The 24,567-nt window shown below is 36.4% G+C and overlaps 2 protein-coding genes across 3 annotated transcripts; both read right to left on the bottom strand.

Annotated features, from left to right (window-relative positions):
* Positions 1-1,866: 1,866 nt before the first annotated feature.
* LOC110696720 (protein FAR1-RELATED SEQUENCE 8-like) lies at positions 1,867-3,340 on the bottom strand. The gene is made up of 3 exons (XM_021874072.1): positions 2,785-3,340; positions 2,541-2,557; positions 1,867-2,322 (listed from the first exon to the last, which is right to left on the bottom strand). Exons 1-3 carry the CDS (start codon positions 3,338-3,340, stop codon positions 1,867-1,869), a joined length of 1,029 nt encoding a protein of 342 aa, XP_021729764.1.
* Positions 3,341-8,907: 5,567 nt separating this feature from the next.
* On the bottom strand, positions 8,908-24,336 carry LOC110696611. 2 transcript variants are annotated; one of them, XM_021873949.1, is made up of 5 exons: positions 23,681-24,330; positions 17,361-17,505; positions 13,374-13,533; positions 9,391-9,561; positions 8,912-9,275 (listed from the first exon to the last, which is right to left on the bottom strand). In XM_021873949.1, exons 1-5 carry the CDS (start codon positions 24,210-24,212, stop codon positions 9,270-9,272), a joined length of 1,014 nt encoding a protein of 337 aa, XP_021729641.1. In that variant the 5' UTR covers positions 24,213-24,330; the 3' UTR covers positions 8,912-9,269. The 2 variants fall into 2 exon arrangements, with proteins under 2 accessions (XP_021729642.1, XP_021729641.1); XM_021873950.1 differs by lacking the exon at positions 17,361-17,505 and having other exon boundaries at positions 8,908-9,275; positions 13,374-13,501; positions 23,681-24,336.
* Between the last annotated feature and the right edge of the window lie 231 nt (positions 24,337-24,567).

Below are 24,567 nucleotides of genomic sequence, written 5' to 3'. Positions count from 1 at the left end.
CAACAAATTCTCTTCCCTTGGATTGAAACACGAATGTGGCTACACCAAGAAGAGGCAAACACATTCTTCATGAAGTGCGTGAAGAATGAACATCTTGAAGCTCTTCTTCAGTTTGGATTTGTAAGGCTTCTTTCTTATTATTTATGACTTTTATTAATTATAATATAAAAAAAAGAATAAATTTTAATTGTTTTAATTTTTCTAATTGACGTTACTGAAGTAACAGTACTTCTCTACTATGGTGGTAGACGAAGGGTTAAAGAGTTTGGAAAGTGCAACTGAGTTGCAAAATACAAAGGCAGCATATATATTAAGCCTCATATATATTTAACAATCGATAACAAGTAAGGACTTGAACAAACCAAGCAACAGCTGAATGACTCAAACAACGAATTACAGCAGATAGACATATATATTGTATTAAAAGGTAATTGAATTCATTAATGAGGTGAATATCCCAAAGGTTGTGATTACAAATTTTAGGTACACGTAAGGGTTGTCATTACGAAATCATTAAAAGATTACGAATTAGTTAGCCAGGTAAAGCGTAGTATTCATACATGCAGGTCTTATTAACAAAATATTAGTAAAGCAACAAAATGTCATTAAATAATGTTCTACAGTGTCCTACTATCAACATAAGTGTCCCAAAGGTTGTGATTAACAAATCATTGATAGATTATGAATTGGTTAATGAGGTCAACTCTAGTAATTAGTTATTTGTGACCAAAGATATTAGTGAAACCTAATGAGAAGGATATTGGTGATACCAAAATTGTGATTAAACAATGTCCTCCTATGAAGGTTTTGTACCACCCTGAACAAGAAACATGCCTTTTCCTTTGCAGTGGTTCGTTTTATATGGTCATATGTACCACCCTGACTATAGTGGTACCCTAATTGTCTTAGTGGTACCCTCGATCAGATGAAAACGTCCTTGAAACCCTAGATATGTTGAAAATGTACCACCCTCATTAAAGTGGCACTCTGCGAATCATATGGTATACTATCATAGGAACCTATTCATGTAAACACTTGTATTTTCAACACATGAAGATAACTGACCAATGGTTCAGTTCATGAACGATAAGTGTACCACTGCGAGATGTTTTAACAAGAAATACAACAAATAAATACCAATGCATTAATAAACCAATTGAATCGTTTACATTACCAGTGATTGGAACATGATGTACCAGGAGTACCTAGTACGCTTGCAAAAAAAAACCACCAGAATTTGTTCCCCTAACACAAGTGAAGTACCCTAAGGAACCATCCACATCCCTCATTTGCATCCCTACAACCGATCATACATAGTCATTCGTTGACAATGACATACTATTCTGTGTCGCCGTAGCTTGCTTCTTTGCTACATTTTTTGCCCTAGCAGCCTTTTCTTTTCCCTTTTTCTCTGTGCAAGATGGATACCTCACATTGGTTGTACGACGAGCCTTCTTCTTGGGAAGCGGTGGATCCTTAATCACTGTCGGAACGGATCTATCACAACTCCCCACAAAGGCACTAAGTGGTGTAGGGATTGTATTTGGCAACCCAGATGCATGTGTGGCTAGTGTATTGTACAACCATGCCCCTTGTTCAAAGTCGTAGAAGAAGGCGTCCGAACAACACAATGAACGCCATCATCCTCACCTTCGTTTTCATTATCCTTAGCTGCATGTTCCTGTTTTTTGGCAACTATTGCCAACACTTCATCGACTCTGAGATCCATCAATTGCAACAACTCTGCCACAGCCTCAACACCCTCCTTACAAGCTGAAGCCTTTGAGAAAATTGGTTCATACATCCCCATCAATTTGTGATATTTCCTGGCTTCATCGGTTTTAAGTGGATCATGGTAAGCTACTTTCACTCGTGTGTGTTTCCTTGAATATCCTTCCTCCAACGACGTAGAATATACTTCTCAAGAACAATGGAAACACCGCAATGGTCATACACAAAGATCATATGTCGACAAATGATTCCATGGAACTCAAAGTGTTTACATTCACAACTAGCTTCACATGTATCACTGTCATAGCACACCTTGTAGCATCTCCGAATCTTAGTCATAGATTCTTTCTTTGCATATTTTGGCTTGATCCTCACTCGGTCCTCAATAATAAACTCAACTTTATTCTCACCAACTTCATAGTCATCTAGGCGACGTGCGTACAACATCCTCTTGCACTCCCGCTGAACTTCTTTGAATTTGGCGTCCGTGTAACACTTCTGGAACACTTCCTCCGCTGGGAAATCGGTAGCTACATGCCTGATGTACCGTAGTGTGTTGGAGTTCGCAGTTCTTTCTGACTCGACCCTTAACTACATTGCATCGCGGTATCGAAGCACAAATTCAGACAACGTTGTATGCTTGTCAAAATAACCTTTGAAGAAGTGATTGAAACTTTCATAACATTGGGTCATTCTCATCCCGGCCTAGAATAAATGCTTCAAATACGCTGGGATCCACATGTGCCTTTCCTCATATAACCCTACATTTCAAATAATTGCAATTATGGCTTATCTAAAAACATACAAACCTCATACACCTGGACTCCTGTGAATGGTACATTCACTGTCTCAGAAATGTGCAAAGATAAGAAACTTTCAAAAAAAAAGCATTCAGTGGTACATAAGTCTACCACTAAACCTACTCCTACTCTAAATCAGAACTGAAACAGCTTCCAGTCCCCTGCACACAGACAGCTACGCCTCTACATATTTTAACAGAAATCAGTAACAATCACAAACAAAAATAAAAAAAAAGAAATGGAAGTGTAGTACCTTCAAGCCAACTATTATCTCCTAGTTTGTAATAATCAACTGCGTCCACCCAACGATCTACAAATTCATCAGCATCTAAACTACCATAAATGATATTTTCAAACTCATCCTTTACAGCTTCATAGTCCTCATGCTTACCTACATACCTCCCAAACTTCTGAAGTATGTGCCATATGCACCACCTATGGCAACTCTCAGGCATAATCAAGTTTACAGCTTTTCTAATCGCCGGATCTTGATCCGTTAAGATTGAGATAGGAGCTTTACCCCCCATGCAATGTAGCCAAGTCCTCAACACCCACTCATAGGTCTCCGCCGTCTCCCGAGAGATCAATGCACACCCAAACAAAATACTCTGCCCATGATGGTTCACGCCGATAAACAAAACAAAGGGAAGGTAAAATTTGTTTGTCAAATACGTACTGTCAAAACACACAACATCTCCAAACTCCTCATACGCAACTCTACTCCTCGCATCTACCCACACAACATCTTGTAATGCCCCGTCCTTCCCAAACCGACATAGATGGAAAAAATTCTGATTATCGGCACTCATTTTGTTGAAGTACTCTATCATGCCATTTGCATCACCCTCAGTAAGATCAAGTCTGGTTTTCTAAGCCACTACATTCTCCAAGTCTCTTTGCGTAAATGTCATCTCCTCCACTCCATCACGCTCCCGAGTATAACAACTATACATTTGGGATACCTTCACCTTAGACTTCTTCGCCGTATGCACCTGCTTGACCAAGTGATTGTTTTTCACCATTAACTCATGCTTCCGGTACATCACTACATCCTTTGACTTTCCCAGAGTAACAATGTGACCTTTGTGCTCTAAATTCAGCCTTCGAACAACCTAGTTCCCTTCCTTATTAACACTGGCATACAACTCCACAGGACACCCCCACTTTTTAGTCTTTCGTTTCTGAACTGTCTCCTCATCTTGCAACAACCCTTCCTTAAGTGCATCCTGTTTACACTTTCTTGAAGCGTAACCATAACAGCCACAAGTCCACTTAGCATTCCTTCTCTACTTACAACACTTCCCCTTTTTCAATTCCTTCTTCACATCTACCCACTCAGAAGCAACCCTCACTATACCAAAACCCTTTTGCCTAGCATAACTCCAGAAATAGGTATCCAACTCATCCCAACTCCCAAATACCATGCCCAAACTTGGGGGTGGTACTTCCTCTTCCACACCAAACACAGTGTGCACCATTATCGTGTTCTTCTTTGGGGTTATGAATGAAGAACCTTCTGCACCAGCCCCATTAAATTCCCCTTCAACACCAAGCTCAACTTCATCTTCCTCATAATCTGCCCCCTTATCCTCAACCTCAAACCCTTCCCCCTCTTCATCCTCCTACACCTCACCTTCTCTTAATCCATCATCACTCACTAATCCCACACTCTCTAATCCCTCCTCATAAACAGATACATCATCCTCCCCCACCATCTTCATATCCATCAGCAACATCCACCTAATTCACATACACAACCATGACTCATTGAAAATACAACATTACAACAAACAACCAATAACCAAATACATACACAACAACACCAAACCTAACAAAATATATGATCACATAATTCATAACAAAACTTTTTTTTACCTTCTTTAACAGCAATTGGTTCAATAAACAACAAGTTCAAAGCTTTATTTTTTTGTACAATTTTTCACACAAACAGCTTCGACAATAACTCATACAATTAGCAGCAACTCATCCTTCACTCCATTCCCATTCTAAAACCAACACATTCCCAAACAATTATAATACATTAAACAAATTTCATCAACTCAACTACAACAAATTTTATCAAATAACAATGAACAATCTACATTCATATCAAATATTATGGAAATTTAACATTACCAATTACCCATTTACTTACTCAATTGCATGGATTGAAGTTCATATCAAATTTAAAACAAAGGATCCTAACCATAATAAAGGGTCCTAACCCTAACATCTTCATCATCTAGCTAAAAGAGTCTACATTTCATAATTACCCAATTCAAATACTCATTTATAACCCTCAATTTTCAACTCCTTCATCTTCAACTCCTTCCTCCACTTCTACTTCCTCATAATCTGACCCCCATTCCTCTCCATCATCTTCTGATCCCTATTCATTCTCCTCCTCATCTCCTTCTCCATACCCATGCTCACTCTCAAATCCCTCCTCATTACCACATACATCATCCTCACCGCCAACACCCCCTATAACAATGACACAGCCATAAAACAATCATATACACAACACCACCACAAGTAACAAAGTACAATATCTACATTATACATAACATCATTTTCATGGCTACAGAAACCATCATACCAGTGAACAACCATTTTCCAAGTATCAATTTCAAAATTTATAGACAACCCTCAATATTAATTTCAACCTACTCCAAATTTCAATATACACAACATAGATTAACCACACTCACCTCAATTGATCAAGTTACAATCAACAATCTAACAATACTAACAACAATTGCTCAAAAAATGACTTACATTTAAACAATATGCTAACTTATTTAAGCACTAACACAATCACTATCAACAACAACTATAAATTGAAACGATACCAATAATTGAGAGACACCAAAAAACCCTAACTTATCAGCTAATACAATTTTGTTTACTCCCCTAATTCATGCATTACTAACTGTTAACTCAAACAAATACCTCATACACAACAGAACGACCTACATAAGGGTTTCGAACACTTAAATTCTCACTTTCAAACCGCAACTCCCTTGCGCAACCATGGCCTTCTTCACCACCTTCACGCAATGCTTCCGCTAAATCAACTCCCAATAAATCAACAGCTAACCGATTTCGCATTGTCAAAATGTAGTTCATATTCACAAATTAACTGCTAACCATCTATAAACAACTACATCACACTTTTCCATTTCCAAAATTAATACCAATTTAAAGACTAAACCCTAAAAATTAAATTCAAATCTTCCTTCAAACTGAATAATTACAATAATGCATGTACGAAACTTACATTTTCACAATCAAATCGCAGCTCCCTAGCGCAGCCATGTCCGTCTTCTCCACCGTCACCAAGTGCTTCGGCTAAATTCACGCCAAGTTTGTCAGCTAACCTCGTTCTCATCCTCAATTTCCAATGTCAAATTTACGACATTTCAGTGGCTTTAGTGCACCTAGGAAAGGATTTCAATGCCTTCAATTTAATTTCACTCCATTCTCCATTGAACAGTAACACTTTGCTTTGGGAAGAAAGAGGAAAGAAAGAGGAAAGTTGCTTTGTCAGACTTAATTTTGGGTTCCCGCTTAGATTTTGGTTTCCCCGTTTTCACTATCTTTGCCACATTATTTTTTTTCTACCAGCTGGCACCTTGTCCCCGTACAACTTCAATTTATTTACAAAGAATGCCATCCTATATGCATTCCTTGCCAATAGATTCTATGCGACGATAGTTATCCTAGCACTCATACCTTTTCTTTGTACTGTATCCAAAAAACCCACGCATCACGTCATATAGGAATAGTTCTTTTTTTTGTGTTTTTCTATATAATAACCCTATTAATTTCACTTTTCTACATTGTGTCCCAACTTATATGACTTTCTACACTGTAACGCCAATATACATTTTGTTTCCATAGGGTAACCTTGTCGTTATCCCGCCGTTAAAAAAATTCCGTTAATGGGGCCTACTCTCTAATTATTAATTTTTTTATGGATTTGCGCGTTGGAAAACTTTCCATTAATGGTTTTGGGGGCTAGTTTAGCCCTTTAGGATCCAAATTGAGCTCAGATTTCACAAAAGTAATGTAAATGCCTCGTTTTGCTTATTAAAACGTGAACACGTAAATCGAGACATTTTTATTAAGCAACACGAGGTATTTACGTTACTTTTTTGTGAAATCTAAGCTCAATTTGGTTCCTTAAGACCTAAAATAGCCCCCAAAACCTTTAACGAAAGGTTTTTTCAACGCGCAAATCGATAAAAAAATATTAATAATTGGAGAGTGGGCCCCATTAACGGAATTTTTTTATGACGGGATAACGGCAAGGTTACCGTATGGAAACAAAATGTATATTAGGGTTACAGTGTAGAAAGTGATATAAGTTGGGGCACAACGTAGAAAATTGAAATTAACAGGGTTACTATATAGAAAAACCCTTTTTTTTTTGTGCAACAGAGGGAATAGTTCATTAAAAGTACATTAAGAAGAGTTAGTATAAAAGTTGTAAGAGTTTTTGAAAAGAAAATTATTACGTAGGGGCGGAATCAAGGGGGGGGCTAGGGTAGGCCATGGCCACCCCCTTGATTTGGTATAAAATGTTTTTGTTTGTTTAATTAACAATTCATAGTAAGTAGATCAGCTGGATTGCTTTCGATGGAAGGGCATTATGAGTGTGTGACAAGGGCTCGAATCTGGTTGCTACAAACCTCTAGTTAATTTTTTTTTAGTATGGTTTTTGAACTTGTATAAAAAAAAATAAAAAAAAAATAAAAAAAAAATAAAAAAACTTTTTAGCGTAAATTAATTTTTGGATGAAGGTAAAAATTTTATGTGTTATCCAATGAGAAATTAGAAATTATGTTGATATTTTAAAAATATATATAGATGATCTTGATCCCCTTAATATAAAATTTCTGGTTCCGCCACTGTTATAACGTGACTGCAAAACTTCTAGATGGTGTGCCGAAAACCTTTGTGGTAACTAACATTCGCATATTATCCTAATCACCTGGCCAATTAATAATATTGACTTTTGTAACAATTATCTTTCATACATGAGAACATGTTGGTACATGTAAGATAAACATTACCTCTTGAGTCCTGAGTTCTTCTAGTCCTTCCAAAGAAGTCATATTAGTACTATGATGTTTTTAATGTATAAAAAAGTCGGTAGAAATTATACAAATTCAACATTTACTTTTGATGATTCACACCATATTCCACCTTTAATCACAGATTCATCATGCTACATAGTACATACCTTCATATTTGAAGTTCTTATTTTTTTTCTTCTTATTTATATCATAAAGTTGTCTTTTATACAATCGAGTGATTCTCAATTATCAGTTACATAATGGAAAAATCTTGTGTTTGTGTGAGTTGTGGACTCCATCATGAAGCTGAAACTAACAGAAAATCGACACCAGAGCTTCGGAAACACAAGGAGAATCCATTCTCAACTCGAGGGAGAGAGGAGTTCTTGGCACTAGTAGCTAAGGTTCAAGAGAAGAAGCAAAAGATCTTAAAACGAAGTGAAACAGATAACGAGCTGATGGTTTGTTTTACGCACTCAGATAACAAGCTAAAGCCGGTTATTATCAGGGCAAAGAGTGATATTGGACAGAAGAGTAACAACACCACCCAAGCTGTAGAAAAAGCACAAGAGGAGAATCCAGTAGAGAAAGTTAACATGGGAGTAAGGGAGTTAAAGTGGCAGCAGAGATGTCATGACTACTTGGTTGTTATCGTAATCTTGGCTTCGATTTTACTGATGTTTATGGAAATGTTATGCCAATTTTGTGGAGCAAAGGACTGAATATTTAGCATAATCAGATGCACAGCTTCAGTTTTGGCAGATAACTTCAGATGCACCATTAACTGTTATTATCAATATGGTATTTCTTGTGTGAAAAAGTACCTTTTTTTTTTTCTTTCCTTTTTCATGAACTTTCTTAGGGACTCAATTGAGATCAAGAGTTTATTCTCTAACTTTGAACGCTGAAATTCTATTAAATGTCGTTAGATCATAGATCATTTACAAGGGCTCTGAATTGAATAAAGTGATCATGGTTCTAAATTGAATGAAGGTAATATTTTATCACCAATTCGCTGCCTTACTACTAAGAAAATTCATCAAAGTTAATGTGTTAAATTAATAAGTACTCCCTCGTATTATAATATAATATATATTTTGAAAACGTGTTTAGGCACAAAAATAGGTGATTAATTACTCCGTATTATGCAATTGAAAAGTGAGTATGTAGGACATAATGGTATACCCCCTTAAAATAACGGTATTAACATGATGGAGGAATTACATGTTATGCTTGATAATATACGAAAACATTTAAATTATTAGTACAAATGTTTCAGATACAGACAAATCAAAGCAATAAAAATCTAATAACATTAGGTCAGAAAATTTGTTGAATACATAGCAGAAGTAATACCAGGAAATAGGAAATAGGAATAGTACACTTTCAGATCTCTTCAGAAAGTCCCAAAATTGATGCCAAGAATCAGCGTATTAAGAAAATGTATAAAGTATGTTCCAAAGATGAATACATTCTGGCGGTTCTGCGCACCTGGATATCAGTGAGTTGTTTAAGCAGAAACCACCTCATCATAATAGATGACTAGAGACGACCATCTGAACTAGGCTTACAATGGCCGAAACGGTCCTGTTTAAGTAAGCCTGTGCAATTTCCATCCATTCAACATTCAATCTAATCAATAACTTCTCAACAGATCTTATTCCTGAAAACAAGCAAATCTTTCAATATGGATCAAAACATACCATGATCGTAACCAGAAGATATAGATGTATAAATTTGCTAACTATATTAATTCATTTAAATCTTTTTGAACGTACATCATCTGGGCTGTGACGAGAATTGTAGGATGAGCGTCTTTCATTTCTGTATTGCCCAGCCCCAACTGTCGGGATTCGGCTATTTCCCTCTTGTGTGTAACGCCTTGCATGTTGAAAAAATCCATCTTTGTCCCAAGTTAATTCACAGTCAGCCTTCATGCGTGATCCTTCCTGCATATTGTAGTCCAGGTATCAAATTAGAAGTAAGTAAGCAATAACATGTAGCGTCAGAAATTCATGGTTAGCAAAAACTGTAGCCCCATTCAAATCATAAGTATAGTTTCAGCAGGACAAGTCTAATTCAGGAAACATAGATTTAGTTCACCAAATTCACAAATTCCAATATATTACTCCCTCGTCTCTAAATAAAAGCCCCATATTTGGGTCATTCAACTTTAATCAACAATATGCACAGTTCCTCTCCTAAACATGTGCCCATGGCTCAAGAAATAAGTATATTTTTTTTTTTAAGTGAAATAATTATTTTACTTTTTTTTATTTACTAGTATTTGTTGAAATAAAGTCTCTGTTATAATTGTATGCCAAATAATAAAATGGTTAAGAGGATGAGTTCAATCATAAGAGCAATAATAGCAAGAATAATTTGGGAGCGTCTATTCCTACTCCTTATTAGCCTACTTTTTTAAATGAATAAAATATTAACAATAGTGGAGTGGGAGACTGGAAGTAGACTTTCCTGGATTATTGTTGTAAATATAAAAGGAATTCTTTTAACCTAAAATCATCCCTGAGTATAGGTATTATCTCCAAAACACTCCTAAATACATTAATTCCTACTCCCTCCGTCTCTTTATTAAAGACCTATTTGGGTTTTTTCACGAAAATTAAGAAAGTTGGTGTACATAAGTGCATGTGGGATTAGAGAGTGATAGAGAGAAAAAAAAAAAGGGGGTTGGGAATAATTGAAGAGAGGGAGAGAGAAAGTGTTGGAAATTGATGTAAAAAGTCATTAGAATAAAAAAGTGATGGCAACTCATCAAAAAGTAAAAAATATTCTCAAATAGTACAACCTTAAAATAGAAATAGGTCTTTAATTTTGATTTGCCAAAATAGGAATACGGGTCTTTAATAAAAGGACGGAGGGAGTACTATTGAACCATAATTTTGATTAGTTTGGCTTTGGAGTTATAGTTTCAGATGCACCATTAACTATAACTTCTAATTCCAAAACATTCCTAAAGATTAGCTCAACAGTTCCAGCAGGATTATAGGTATTATACCCAAAGCCAAACTTTCCCCATTATTGACAGACTTAAGTTATAATCTGTACCCATACAATTTTACACATCACACCCTTACGGCCTTAACCCCCCATTAATCTATTTTTCCATTAGTACCCCATCCCCTACCACCACCATGGTCCCTCCCCCTCCCCCTCCCGCTCAAGGCTACATCACCATCAGCATACCTCCCCCTTTTCACAATAACTAGCATCATGATCCAAACTCCAGGCCACTTGTGGTGGAAAAAGGGTAGAGGGCTGTCCTGGTGGTTGTAAAAGGAAGAGGAAGGTAACTGTATATATGTAGTCAACCCAATTATACATATAAACACAACATTATTATAAATATGAAGACATTCATCACAATTAATACACAGATAAACTATTGCACTCTTAATTTATATTTCACATACTTTTATCCATTTATAAGTGACTCTCATGTAACACATACATGAAACACTCATCTCATGAGTAACACATATAACCTATATATGTACTCCAACTTACCAATAACATGTGTTTGAGAAAGTCGGGGCACAAGCATAATATAATTATTCCCTCCATCCCTGAAAATTCGACTCACTTTCCAATTTTGGAGTGTTTCAAAAAGTTTGACACTCTTACTTTATTCTATATTTGGCAACTTCATAATACCACCTTAGCCCCTTACCTCACTATATTTAGACCTTCAATTCACTCTCTTGGACACTTTATCCACCTTCCTAACCACACTAGTACTTTGTAACTCTTACTTTATCTACATTTTTCTACCTTTCAATTCACTCTCTTAGACACTTTATCCACCTTCCTAAGAATCCTAACCACACTAGTACTTTGTAACTCTTACTTTATCTACATTTTTATTACTTTCCATTACTGTTTCCCAACTTTCCACCAAACAAGAATCTATTGAGCTAAACTTTCAGTTACGAAGAGTACATCCTTTTTTTTTCCAAGCGCTTTTAGATTTATCGTTGTTTAGCATTTACTATGACGGACATTAAATGTTTATCTTCAAACTATGAAACTTGGTGTATTGATTTCTCCAAATCCTCCCCCCCCCCCCCCTCTCTCTTTTTTTTTTTGCTAGTCATCTAGCAAGTAAAGTTCTATACTTTGCCATAAGCATGAAAAATATACTATTGGGTTTCTCTAGATATTTACTTTTGAGACTATCTATTTCTTGCAATTATATTAACATACAAAAACCCAAGTAAATATTGTTGTCTTCCTTAATACATTTGGCATTCAAAAACATAAAACAAAGAAGAACAAAATCAATGAGTTGTTTGGTTAGCAAAAAGAAAAAATAAATAAAAGCAATATAAGAAAGATAAATTCCAGAGGATTTCCGTATTACAACAAATTAAAAAAGTTAATCAGCAACACCGAAAAAGGGTAGAAAAATGCGTGCGAAATTACTAAATCTGTTGGCATTCAGACAGCGTAAGAAAGTTCACTACACTATGCTTGGATGACTATAATTAAGGGAAGGAGAGATTGACCTTCCATTTTCCTTCCAAACCTCTCCAACAATAGAGGGATTTGGTTTATCAAAAGGGAAAAGAAATTAATCCCTCCATTTCCTTTCCTTTCCTTTCCCTTGCCCTATATCTTATCCAAATAAGGTAAATTATATCCATCACTTTCCCTTCCCTCCATATATTCCTATCTAAACATAGAGTTAAAGATATTACAATTCATATAAATTTAAACTACATAGGAATTCCAATTCATGAGTCAACCAGAAAAGAAATTAGTAGATTTGACAATGAGCATCTGCAAACTCCACGACAGGTGTTCAGTGAGTAGGCAATCATCAATTTACACTGCTACAACTAATTTACTGACTGAAAATGTTGGCCAAAAACTGGAAATACTATTGAGAGCCATCAGATTAGTGTAAGTTACTCTCTATTGAAATCAGCACATTGACTGTTCAAACTAGAAATTAGCCCAATGATGACGTGCAAAATACTATTGGCTATAAAGAAGGCCTTTGCTGGTTTCTTGTGAGTATTAGATGATTTAGATCCCAAAGCACATAACATTAATCCCATCACAGTAGGGATTCTAGGGAATCTAAGGATTATGCATACCCCTGGCTTGTTTGTGGTGCAGTCCTATACTGCTATTATATAATGAAGGTTTACTTTTAGCCCTTCGGTTCTCCTGTCCTCCCTGATAGAAGTCCTTTATAGACTAAACAATGCATCAGAATGTTACCATGAATCAAGAAGTTTTGTAATACCCAGCAAGCACAACAAGACCTTTAATGGTCTTTTATAAGTGTAAACCTAAGCTCAGCTAAAAAAAACCTTTGAAAAGTATTACTACTCATAACCCAATAACCCATACTAACAAAATTGTAGCTCACAGTAAATATATGAAACTCATGGATATACATCATTTTCAGCTGCAAAATATTCTGATATGATAAGTATATATATCTCATCGAAAAGCCCCTTGCACAAAGGAGGATGATCATAGGTCTCCTACTCCTTGAGGAGTTGAAGTAAGAGCCCTATGGTGCTTTCAAATCTCAACTGCAGGATCTCTTTCATTATTACTAACAACTATAGTGAAAAATGGTCCAATAAGAATTTGCTCGGTCATAAAGATTCCTTCAGCTAAATAACAGTATACTACCAAAGACTTCAACACATGATCTTTAATGAAGAGATAAAGGCAGATTTGAAAAAAAAGCATGAAAGAGATGTAGAAAAGCTTAAAACTTTACCTTTTTCAATGAACGACTGCATAAAACCTTTAATGCATTGTAAAATTCCTTGTATTGATCAAATTGAACGACGACTTTGCACTGTAAACCTGAAATTAGATCTTCATCATCTGCATCGGTATCCGTACCTGGATCATTGTCCTCAGCAACATTAAGATTCCTATTAACAATGAGCTTGGAGATCAATAAAATTGTAAGCAATTATGTATTTCTCAGTCACAAGATTGACCAGAATTAAGTAGCACTATTATGGTCATTGAACACAATGATCAAAGAAGCTTAGCAATACCAAATCCTCCAAATAAGACTCAATGTAATTACTGGACGCACAACGAGCTACAGTAGGATTGGGCCTTCAAGGAAATGTTAGTTACACAGGCCAGGTTATCTTTATTTTCTAAGCCAAGTTGCTTGGCTTGTAGCTCAGCTAATTCCACTGATCAGTGAACCTTAAGTAGCAGAAAAAATGTAAGTAATGCAGGCCAGGTTATCCTTATTCCCTAAGCCAAGTTACTTGGCTTATAGCTCAACTAAGTCCACTGATCAGTGAGCGTAAACTACAGCGAGCTTAATTATAGTTAGGTCAATTATGACCAAGGATGGGAAGCCCTCACTATAGGGTAACTTACTGCGTAGTCTCTAGCTACTAATTAAGGCCTCAATAAGCTAATCTCAAGGGATCAACCACCTTAGTACCAAGGTAAGTTAAGCTAAACTGATCTGTGTCAATCCCTAAAAGTTGAGTGTCTGAACTAGCTATGCTAGGCAGTAGGGCCATGTTATATTAGTTGACAAGGTGTAACCCATGGAAACCAGTTGGGCCTTCATCAAAATTAGCCAACAAATAAATTAATCTTAAGACAAGATAGAGCTATCTAGAATATGATAGATAGCTTTTGACCTGATCTATACCTACATGAGTAAACAAAGAGCATAACTGCCAGGGATGCAAGAAGGTAGCTTGAAGACAAAGGGAGTGAAGGAAGCACCTTTTTGAAGGTAGCTTCATGCATGTGATGCAACAGCAACAGCAAAGTTTTCCCCTTGCCAAGTATGGTCTTTAATTAGACCCTACTTAGAAGGGGACAGTGGCACTCGATTATGGACCACACTACAAAAATGATAGACCATAAGACTTACATAGACCTCCACCTAATCATCATAGCAAAACAAGATGAGTAACATAACTTGGCAGGCAACTATCAGCTACAAATTGTTACCGAAACAGAAAGTCAATTTGATGTCTTGCACATAAAACCAAGAATGGCAATGGGAAGATACCTAAGTAGCTAAGCAGTTTTTTAAAACACTAAGCAGTAGCTTTGCCCAACTTATAAAAGCATTACATCAGGATCATACGAAAGAATGGATAACAAGAACCATATAAACATTTCTAATGACTTTCTCCGAATGTAAGTCCAAATAAAATTTCCAACAAGCTTGGGATGTATGAAACTATAATACACGTTGAAATGTAGAAACCAAATACTAGGATGAATAATTTTCTGCAAATTTGCCAAAAGGAAAATTTAGCATATACAAGAGAATTATGTAGTATACATTCATCGGAAATAAAATGTAGTACTTTTTTAGGAGCCCCCTATGTATCATAGGATTAGATACTTGACTAGAACCCAATTAGTCATTAGTAACTAATTTTGATAATTTTTTGTAAAAATAATAACATACCTAGACGTAGAGATCGAGATGCTAGTTCACGCCCTGAGAGGAGAGCTCGAAGGAGGATACTCCTTCGGCACCGAGATCAAGGAAGAGGAGTAGCACGTTCCTCGAGAAGGAGATCATGGCTTTCGCCTCCTTTAGAGTCTAGTCGGGTAGAGAAAAATATGTTTCTCATCGATCAGCCGTTAGGCAGATCGATAACTTTCTTCGTCACCATGGTTCATGTGGTTTAAAGATTCTTCCTTGTTCATACAATCCAGTGATAGCTGATAATGAGACTCGTGTGCTTAGGGAGTGTTATAGGTTAGACAAACACTTGGAAGGGCGTCACGGGTTTCAATAGTGGGGCATTGGTAGTTCAAGCGTTGTTAAAGTACTTTTGAGATACTACTAACACGTGTTACTTCCTTTGGGGTGAGATGACCATCACTCTTTTAGATTTTTTAATGAACACCGGACTTCTTTTTACTTTGCGGCCCGTGATTCAGGATCCTAAGATAGACTGTCATCGATCGCCAGAGGTATTAGAATTGCTCGGCCTAGTAGTGGTTAATTTGCGAGAGGATGTCAAACCCTCTTTCGGTACTTCTGCGGCTTGCTTAGCGAGCGGCCAGTTTTGATGATCTAGACAGCGAGCATACCGTATAATTGGGCCGGTCTTGGCTACCATGTGCACTGATTGCAAATACCTCATATTTCCCTGGAAAGAGAAAGGACAATCAGGTGTAGTGTCTGGATCATCAAAACCGGCCACTAAGCGATCGCAGAAGTACCACACGAGGGGGTTTTCATCCTCTCGCAAACAACCACTATTGGCCGAGCAATTCTAACACCTCTAACGATGTGTCATCAGATCCTCCTGAACCACGGGCAGCACAATAAAGAATAGTCTGGTGATCATCGAAAAATCTAAAGGAGTGATATTTATCTCACCCCAAGGAAAGTGAAACGTGTTAATAGTATCCCAAAAATACTCTGAGAACCTACAGGACTCCCAAAGCACACGAGTCTTCTCATCAGCTATCATCCAATTGTACAAACAAGGAAGAATCTATCCATAAAGCAACGAACCATGGTGACCCGCCTAACGGCAGGCCGATGAGAAACATGGTTATCATAACAGAATACCAACTAACTAGACTCCCAAGGAGGCGGAAGCCACAATCTCCTGTGTGAGAAACGTGGAGCCCTCTAATCCTCTTTCGGCGCCGAAGCAGCGCGTAAACTAGCATCTCAATTTCTACGTCTAGACATGCTATTATTTTTACATATAATATTGAAATTAGTTACTAATGACTAAGAATCATATCTAACGCTATGATACATAGAGGCTCCTAAAAAAGTACTACATTTTATTTTTAACGAATGTATACTACATAAATCTCCTATATACGCTAAATTTTCCTCCTGGCTAAGCAAGAAATTATTCATCCTAGTATTTGGTATCTACATTTCAACTTATACTACAGTTTTCCTAGCCGATAATTCTCTCGGGGTTTATGATAAACCTTTCAAGTCGTGGACCGCCTATAGAGCTTCGGGTGAAATATTGATGTCTAGGAGCGCTAAAAGGAGGAATTGTGAAAGATTAGGGAGACAAAAGATTAAAAAGAAAGGAGAATTGGAGAGAATATCAACATATTACGATGCCCGTAATCCTCAAAAGGCTAGGGTATATATAGGAATGAAACAGGAAAAGATAAAAAAATTGTATCGTCAAAAGAACAAAACCGTCGCGCCAGATTTGGCGTGATGAACTACCGCTGAGCGACAATAGTGTAGCGTGGTGCCAGATCTAGCGCGACACGGTATTTTATCATGAACGTGAAAACCTGAAATTCTAATATTCATCCTTTTGCACATTCTGATTTAGAAATTTATTTGTTTAAATCGGTTTTTGTACGCGTTTAGGAATTCTAGAAGTTTGTTTCAGATTCGGATTATTTTGCAATTTGGACAAATTTGAAATTGGGCTTTAAGAAGAATTAAATAAATAGTTTGGGCTTGAAATAGAATTAAATTTGGACTAGAAAAGTAAACTGAAATGGATTTAGAAATAAGATTAAGTACTCCTTTATTTCAACACTCTATACGAACCAAATGGCAATGAAAGGTTTTCCTCATTATCGGGTTTCGGTTGGGTAGACGTTTTTAGGTGTCTATGGATACAAAAATCTAAAGTCACTATAATTTATGCAGCTAACAAAAAAAAAAAAAAAAAAAAAAAAAAAAGGCTTCAAGTCAATATATGACAAAGAGACAAATAAAACTAAGTAGAATATCATAATAAGGTTAACTTCAAACCTTATTTTCCCAAAGGTGGAAAAAATGGCATGTGTAACTAGCATTGACGGTTTAGATGACACACGTGGCTCTGCAAACCATCGTGATGGCAAACCTCTCAGTATAATTGTATCTGGCTCCTTCTTTCCTCCCCTTGAATAACTCCCTGCCATCCATAACTTACAATTATTGGCAACTGATGAATAAAATTCTAATCAAAAAAATTACATACGTGAAAAATTGCACTTTCACTGTGGCGCTGAACAAAAGTTAGGAACGCAACTTCAATATCGACCCTAATGGTTTATCCATGAATTACAATGAGCACTTTTTTTCAAAGGATTACCATTTTCTTCATTAGAATTATAAACCTCATCCTAACTCCTATAACAGGCTATAAAGATTAGCAAATCTGTTCCCCCAAAACCAGTAAATAAAACACTTTTAGATGGCATTGTAGTAATTTCAAAGTATGCAGGTTCAAGAATAACCACAGCACAGGGCCCCACAAAATAAATGGGCCTGAGTTTTAGTACATACTTCTTTTTTTAAAATAAAAAATAAATAAAAAATTTACACCATTTTCCTTTTTAGGAAGTGCAAATTAATTGCACCATAGTTATTTTAAGTATGCTCCATACACTTTTTGTTTGTGTTCACACACCAAAAACCCATCTTACCCTTACTCAAATATTTACCCTTGTTACCTCACTTTTATTTACTTTCCTTTGTTTGTGCTACATGGGCATTTTTGTTACTTAATTCCTTTCTTAACCTTTGTATCCAACCCAAGTGGTGCAATTTGTGATGAACTGATTTTCTGGGTTTATAATTCTGATTTAATATGGCTAGTAAATAAAGATTAAAGCTTGAATATCGATTGAAAATGGCAAAGGTTTACAAAAGATAGGTTTAATAGCTTAAGGTTATCAATCTTCAATAGTGAGTTTAGTTCATAACTCTCCAAATGGCTTTAGGCCATGACTCTCCAATAGGTTCACACCAAATTCTGCCTGCCTTCTTCTTTCTTCCCTCTCTATTTATACTAAGGTTACAAACTACTAACCTAATAATACTAGACTTCCCAAATTGCCCATACTACATTTGATAACTACTAACATACTAAATTACCCATAATACCCTCCCTTAAGTCAGTTCATTACAATACCGGCCCCCTAAAGTTCCACCTTGTCCTCAAGGTGGTTTAAAATCAGCACTTAGTATTCGGCCTCGACAAAGATGGTCACTCTCATCCTTGATGCCCGGCTTCCACAACCTATCGAGCTCCTCGGTGGTGAATTCTCTAAATGTCTCTAGTGAAGAAAGAAGTGTGAGATAATCTTGGGAGCTATTAGATAACTCAGAGTGAGATTGTGTTGTGTCATAGCCTTGGGAGTTACTTGTAGAATAGTAGTAAGTGGACTTTGGTTGTTGACAGTAACTAAAGCTTGGTTCCCAGCCTTGGCAGATAAAAACAATGACATTCTTGCAACAGATGCCTAGCTTCCATTGTCTTTCCAATGCCTCGTTGGTAAGGCCTCTTACTTCCCCTGCTGGCAAAGCTGTGATGAAGTGTTCCTGGATGTTGCAAGGAGCTGTCAAGGAGTATAATACAGGTTGTAGATGTTGGCTTGGAGGAATTGATCTTGATTGTGTGAAGTTAGACATGAGCTTGGAAGACTGATTGAGAAGGTTGTGCTTGAACATTGATGGAGCAATGAGTGTAGGAGTTGACAAATGGGGCTGGACGGGTTTCATGGAGGGTGTAGGCTGAGAAATTAGATGATATAAAATGGGCTAAAGATTTTCATTTGTGATTGGGTTGTCTCCTTTTGGATTAGAGTTGTAATTAGGAGGTGTAAATTGTAGTGGAAGATTGGGCTTACTTGAAATTGGGCTGGGTTGAGTGTAGGGAGTACTTGGTTTTAAAATTGATGGTGGAGAACCAACATTCGACTTCACTTTTACTGAAAAAAGAGCACTGTACCTATTAATGCTGACGTCATATTTTAAGCTATTGTCTAGAATACCTGATACGAATACAAACATGGAGAACTTTCAAGATTTACTAATTTATGCATAAGGAAAGTTTGTCCCTAAACATTGATGCAAGCCTAGCAAGCAACGCACACTTTCTTGGATATCAAAGCAAAGCTACGGTTTGTTTAGTAGCTTTTCTTGTATTTAGATTATTTCTTTGATTAGTTTACTTAGATTTTGCTTACAAGTTTTTACCTTTCACTTGAAAGGGTTTTTCTTGGTTTAAGCATTAGGATTCTTTAAAAGTTATTTTAGTTAAGTTGTTAAGATATTTTTTTAGTTAGTTATAACTGATTTTGGGCATGTGGATTTAATTAAGGAAAGTTGTTAGAGTTGCTAAAACCGTGTAGCTTGATTTCCAAGCTAAACTAGTATTCTACTTGCAATAGAATTCTAGGACAGATAGAATTTGATTTAGGATTGAATTAGGGATTTGTCCTAATCTTTCTAGATTAATTAAACTTATAAATAGGGCTGTACACACATGCAAATTTCAGAATTGAAGTTAACACTTTCTTTAATTGATTGCGATCAATTGTTGTTTTAGTTTGTTTTAGTTAAAACATTCGTATAGAGCTAGTTAATTAGGTGGATTCTTAGTTAATTACTCTTGGTTTTGGTTTAATTCTTGGTGGATTTCCTGTATAGAATTACGCTTAAACACTTATCCTTGTGTTTGTTGATTTTTGGATCGATAATCACATCATCTTGGTATCACTTAGTAATGAAGCTTCCTGTCAATTGGCTCCACACGACTTTTAATAAAACCATCACAACCAACGCCTCTTCTGTCACGACTGCACCCTTCGCCACCTATCTCTTCGGCGCACCAACTACTCGGACCACCACCAGACCCACTACCTCCGGCACCGCCCCTCACGAAAATTCTGCCACTGCAGTTTGTGTTGCCAGCCATACAAACCACCTGTAAAATTCTGCCTTGCCCCACAAAAACCACCTGTAAAATCACCTTCAAAAGTGGTCAACCCACCACCAAAACCTCTAACACCGATATACTCACATACAAACCCACCTGAACATTCGTGCAATCTACCACCAGACGTGCCGGCAAAGCCACCTTGACCCCCACCGGTAAATCCATCTCTGAAATCACCAAGCCTTCCACTAGATTTGACTCCTCTAAAACCCCCGTCAAGGTTTTCCGAACTACCAACAGTTACACCCCCTACAAATCCCTTATCATCTTCCAATATAGGGTGTACCTGCTCCTCCTCTTCATTATCTGCTTTTTCAATTTCATCTTCCAATTTTGCTTGATAGTCTTCTTCCTTCATCTTCATTGGAGAACAGGCTTTGTTAGTGATTTTGTCCAAATTTCTTTGAACATTTCTGATGATTCTCTTCATGATTTCCTCTACCTCCTTTGAGAATATCTGAGATGACACCTTCGTTTCCTCTCCGGTCAGAACTGGAGTTGGTTGCTCCTGCTAGGACATTATAGATGACGAACCGAAACAACACACCAACACTACCTTCAGAACCTGCCACTCACGTATTGGTAGCCGCCTGTGTTCACATTCAAACCACTGCAAAGCTTCGCCACTAAGCCCAATGATGGCAGCCTTCAACTTCTCCCCTTTCAATTGAAAAAAATGAAAGTAATCCTCCATTTGGAAGATCCAGTCATCTAAGTTTCTTCAATTGAATTAGTGAATATGAAGCTCTTGCCGGATGTTTCGTTCTTCACTGGGATCTGAGATGCGAATGTCTCTTTTGCGTGAGATGTATGCAAACTCCTCTTGGATCCATCTCTGCATTTGCTGTGCAGCACACTCTCCGGCGACCAGCATTTTTTTTTTTAAAGGAACAACAAAAATCAGTAGCCTGACTTCCCAGAACAGAACTGCTCTGACACCAAGAGTGATAAACTGATTTTCTGGGTTTATAATTCTGATTTAATATGGCTAGTAAATAAAGATTAAAGCTTGAATATTGATTGAAAATGGCAAAGGTTTACAAAAGATAGGTTTAATAGCTTAAGGCTATCAATCTTCAATAGTGAGTTTAGTTCACAACTCTCCAAATGGCTTTAGGCCATGACTCTCCAATAGGTTCACACCAAATTCTGCCTGCCTTCTTCTTTCTTCCCTCTCTCTATTTATACTAAGGTTACAAACTACTAACCTAATAATACTAGACTTCCCAAATTGCCCATACTACATTTAATAACTACTAACATACTAAACTACCCATAATACCCTCCCCTAAGTCAGTTCATTACACAATGAAAACATGGAGGAAGTACTCCCTCCGTTTTTTTTAGATGCATCACTTAGTAATGCGCGGAGTTTTAGGAAAGTGATATAATATTGTAAGTGGGTGAATAATTTATTATAGTAAAAGTAAGATGGGGGTCATGAAAGAGAAAGTATGTTAGGGAGAGTAGATTATTTTATTATATAAGTGGGGACCATGGGGGAGAGAGAAATGATAAAATAATTTAAGTGGGGTTTAAAATAAGAGAGAAATGATAAAATATACTATAAAGTTACCAAATATAAAAGTGATGCATTTCACCCATAAAAAAAGAAAGTGATGCATTATAAAAAAAAAAAACAGAGGGAGTATTTAATATGTTAAAATTTATTATTATCGGCGATTGTCTTAATAACATAGTATGATGTACAGCTTTTGGTCAATATTGCCACGTCCCATGATCATATACTACAAGTATTTTTATTTTTTATTTTTTTTAATAGATAAGTTCAAAGTCATCAACTTTCCTCCTGCTGTTGATTGCAATATTACCAATACATAAACCACTCCCCAAAGCATCACATATTGTCTATCCTAGACTCCTACCCTTGAAGCTTCATCCAATTAATGATTACTACCACCTTTTTCGGTGATATTAAACAAATGTTCTAGCTTCATAGTTTACTTTTCTTTCACATCAATGAAAGGATTTATAATGTAATACATATTATTAATACGCATTATTTTAGCCAAGTTAAGCCAGTAGATTCAGTGTTCTTTTCTTAATAAGATGTCAAAAAAGTTATATAACAATCAATATCTCCATTTTCCATTCTTTTTGAAATGTCTCAAATACTGTTATTTCTTTCAATTTTCAGAACATGAGAAAAGAAAAATTCAAATTAAAAAAAAAAGTTCCCTTCAACTGAAAATTGACATAATGGGAATCAATCAACAAATTAACAGAGTTGGTGGCTTCAAGTACTGAGCAAATAGTTTTTATACTTTGTATGAGTTTGGAGAGTTGTGCATTTTCTTCTTAGTTTTAAAGGGCGCAAGGCGCTAAAAGCCCTTGGAGCCTAGGCGCAAGGCGAAGGCGCGTGCCTTTTGTAGGTGAGGCGCACTTTATTCATATAGAAAAGAAATAATAATTTCTATTGAATAAGTGTAAAAATGAAATTATGAGAAAAGGTGAAAGGGCCATGTGATCAATAACAAGGGTTCTTCAAATCGAATTATAGGATATGGGATTTCTCTCTTCACTAGAATCGAAGAAAACCTGTCCATAACAAAGTCTCATGGTATAGTTCAGGGAAAATAAAGTTACACTATAACTATTGATGCTTTAAAACATAAAGCGCAAAATAAGGCGCAAGAAGCAACCTAGAAAAAAGCACAAAGGTGCACACCTTTGGTAGGTCTTTGAGCCTCAAAGAGCTAAGGCGCCAACTCTCAAGCCTCACTATGCCTTGCGCCTAGGCGCGCCTAAGTTGCACTTTATAAAACTAAGATTTTCTTTGTGAGTAAATTCATGCTTCTTGTAGTTTGGGTACCTCAATGGTTTATTATTTGGTTTGTATGTAACTTGCTTAGCTCAAAATAATAGGAATCATTTTGTAATAAAATTGTGCCTTTTTCATTTTTTCTTGGTTTCATTTGACAAAATTAGCACAGGGCCTCCATTATTTTAGACAGTCCTGTTCATACATTGCATATTCGTAATTAAACTATCCCTATTCATCAATCAAGGAACTTACTAACAATTTTCAAAATTCAAGCAGCTGAAGAATTACTAGGTAAAATCAACAACATTTCCCACATAAAATCCTTCAATCAACAATATTTCCCACATAAACCAAATAAAAATACTTTCTTCAGAGAACTAAATATTCACCAACTTCACACAAATTTTTAGCATTGAAACCACTAAAATTAAACAATTTAACTCAAACAAATATAAACCCTCCCTTTCTTGTCAGTCGAAACAAATGATTTTTACGACTTACAAATAACACCCTTTGTTGAAAATAATAAGAAACAAAGATAGTAAAAAAAAAAAAAAAAAGAGTGATCAATAAACAAACCTGGTCCAAAAGCATAGAACTCCTGCCACTCCTTTTTCATCTTCTCAAAATCATCCGAAACCGGCAAATTAACACTAACCCTAAACTTAACCCCTTCCAAATTAACCTCCATACCATCCATCTTCTCTACCAAAACAATCCGCCATTCCAGAAACTTCTTTTCTAACACTTCCTCCAACCCGCCATCACCTCCATCAAAACCCTTGATCTTCTCAGCGGCGGAAACAATAAACCCTAAATCACGAATAAAAAGGGATGCAACAGCAACGGCGTCTTCGCGCTTACGCTTCTTGAGGTCTTTGAAGCGGCGAACAATGAGGTCTTCTTCGGGGATAGTGATAGGGATAGAAAAGGAGGATTTGAGGAAGTTGATGAGGGATCGCTTTAGCTTCCATTCGTCTAAGGGTGAAACGCTGGCGTCGGCGTGGTGGATTGTGAGGCGGAGTTTGATTCGAGGAGTGAGAGTGAGGCCGTTTGTGATTTCTACTGAGTCGGTTGGTGGGATGGAGTCTAGTGGTTTGGAACTATTCATGCTTTTCGAGTGGACTTTGCGAGTGGAAGTTTTCAAGATGCAGAGTGACACTATGAGGATGAGAAGTTCAATTTTTTACTCCCTTTCTCTCTTGTTTTTCGAAAATTGATACATCAATAAATTATTTTAAAATAGGAAGTTGAAAGGACACTTATCCTTTTTCTATTTTTCCTATTTTAAAATAATTTTTTTAAATAAAAAATAAAATCAATCATTCATCTCTTTAATCCCAATCCTTTAGTCATGTGTATTCAACAAAATAATTTTTTTCGTCAGAAAAAAGAAAAAAATAAATAAATATTTATATCAATCCCAATCCTATACCAAGAAAATAAACTCACGCCTTTTTTTCCTA

The sequence above is a fragment of the Chenopodium quinoa genome, unplaced genomic scaffold (genome assembly GCF_001683475.1).
Source record: "Chenopodium quinoa cultivar QQ74 unplaced genomic scaffold, ASM168347v1, whole genome shotgun sequence".
In the NCBI taxonomy this organism is placed as follows: Eukaryota; Viridiplantae; Streptophyta; class Magnoliopsida; order Caryophyllales; family Amaranthaceae; genus Chenopodium; species Chenopodium quinoa.
This window is presented reverse-complemented; position numbering and strand designations above follow the sequence as displayed.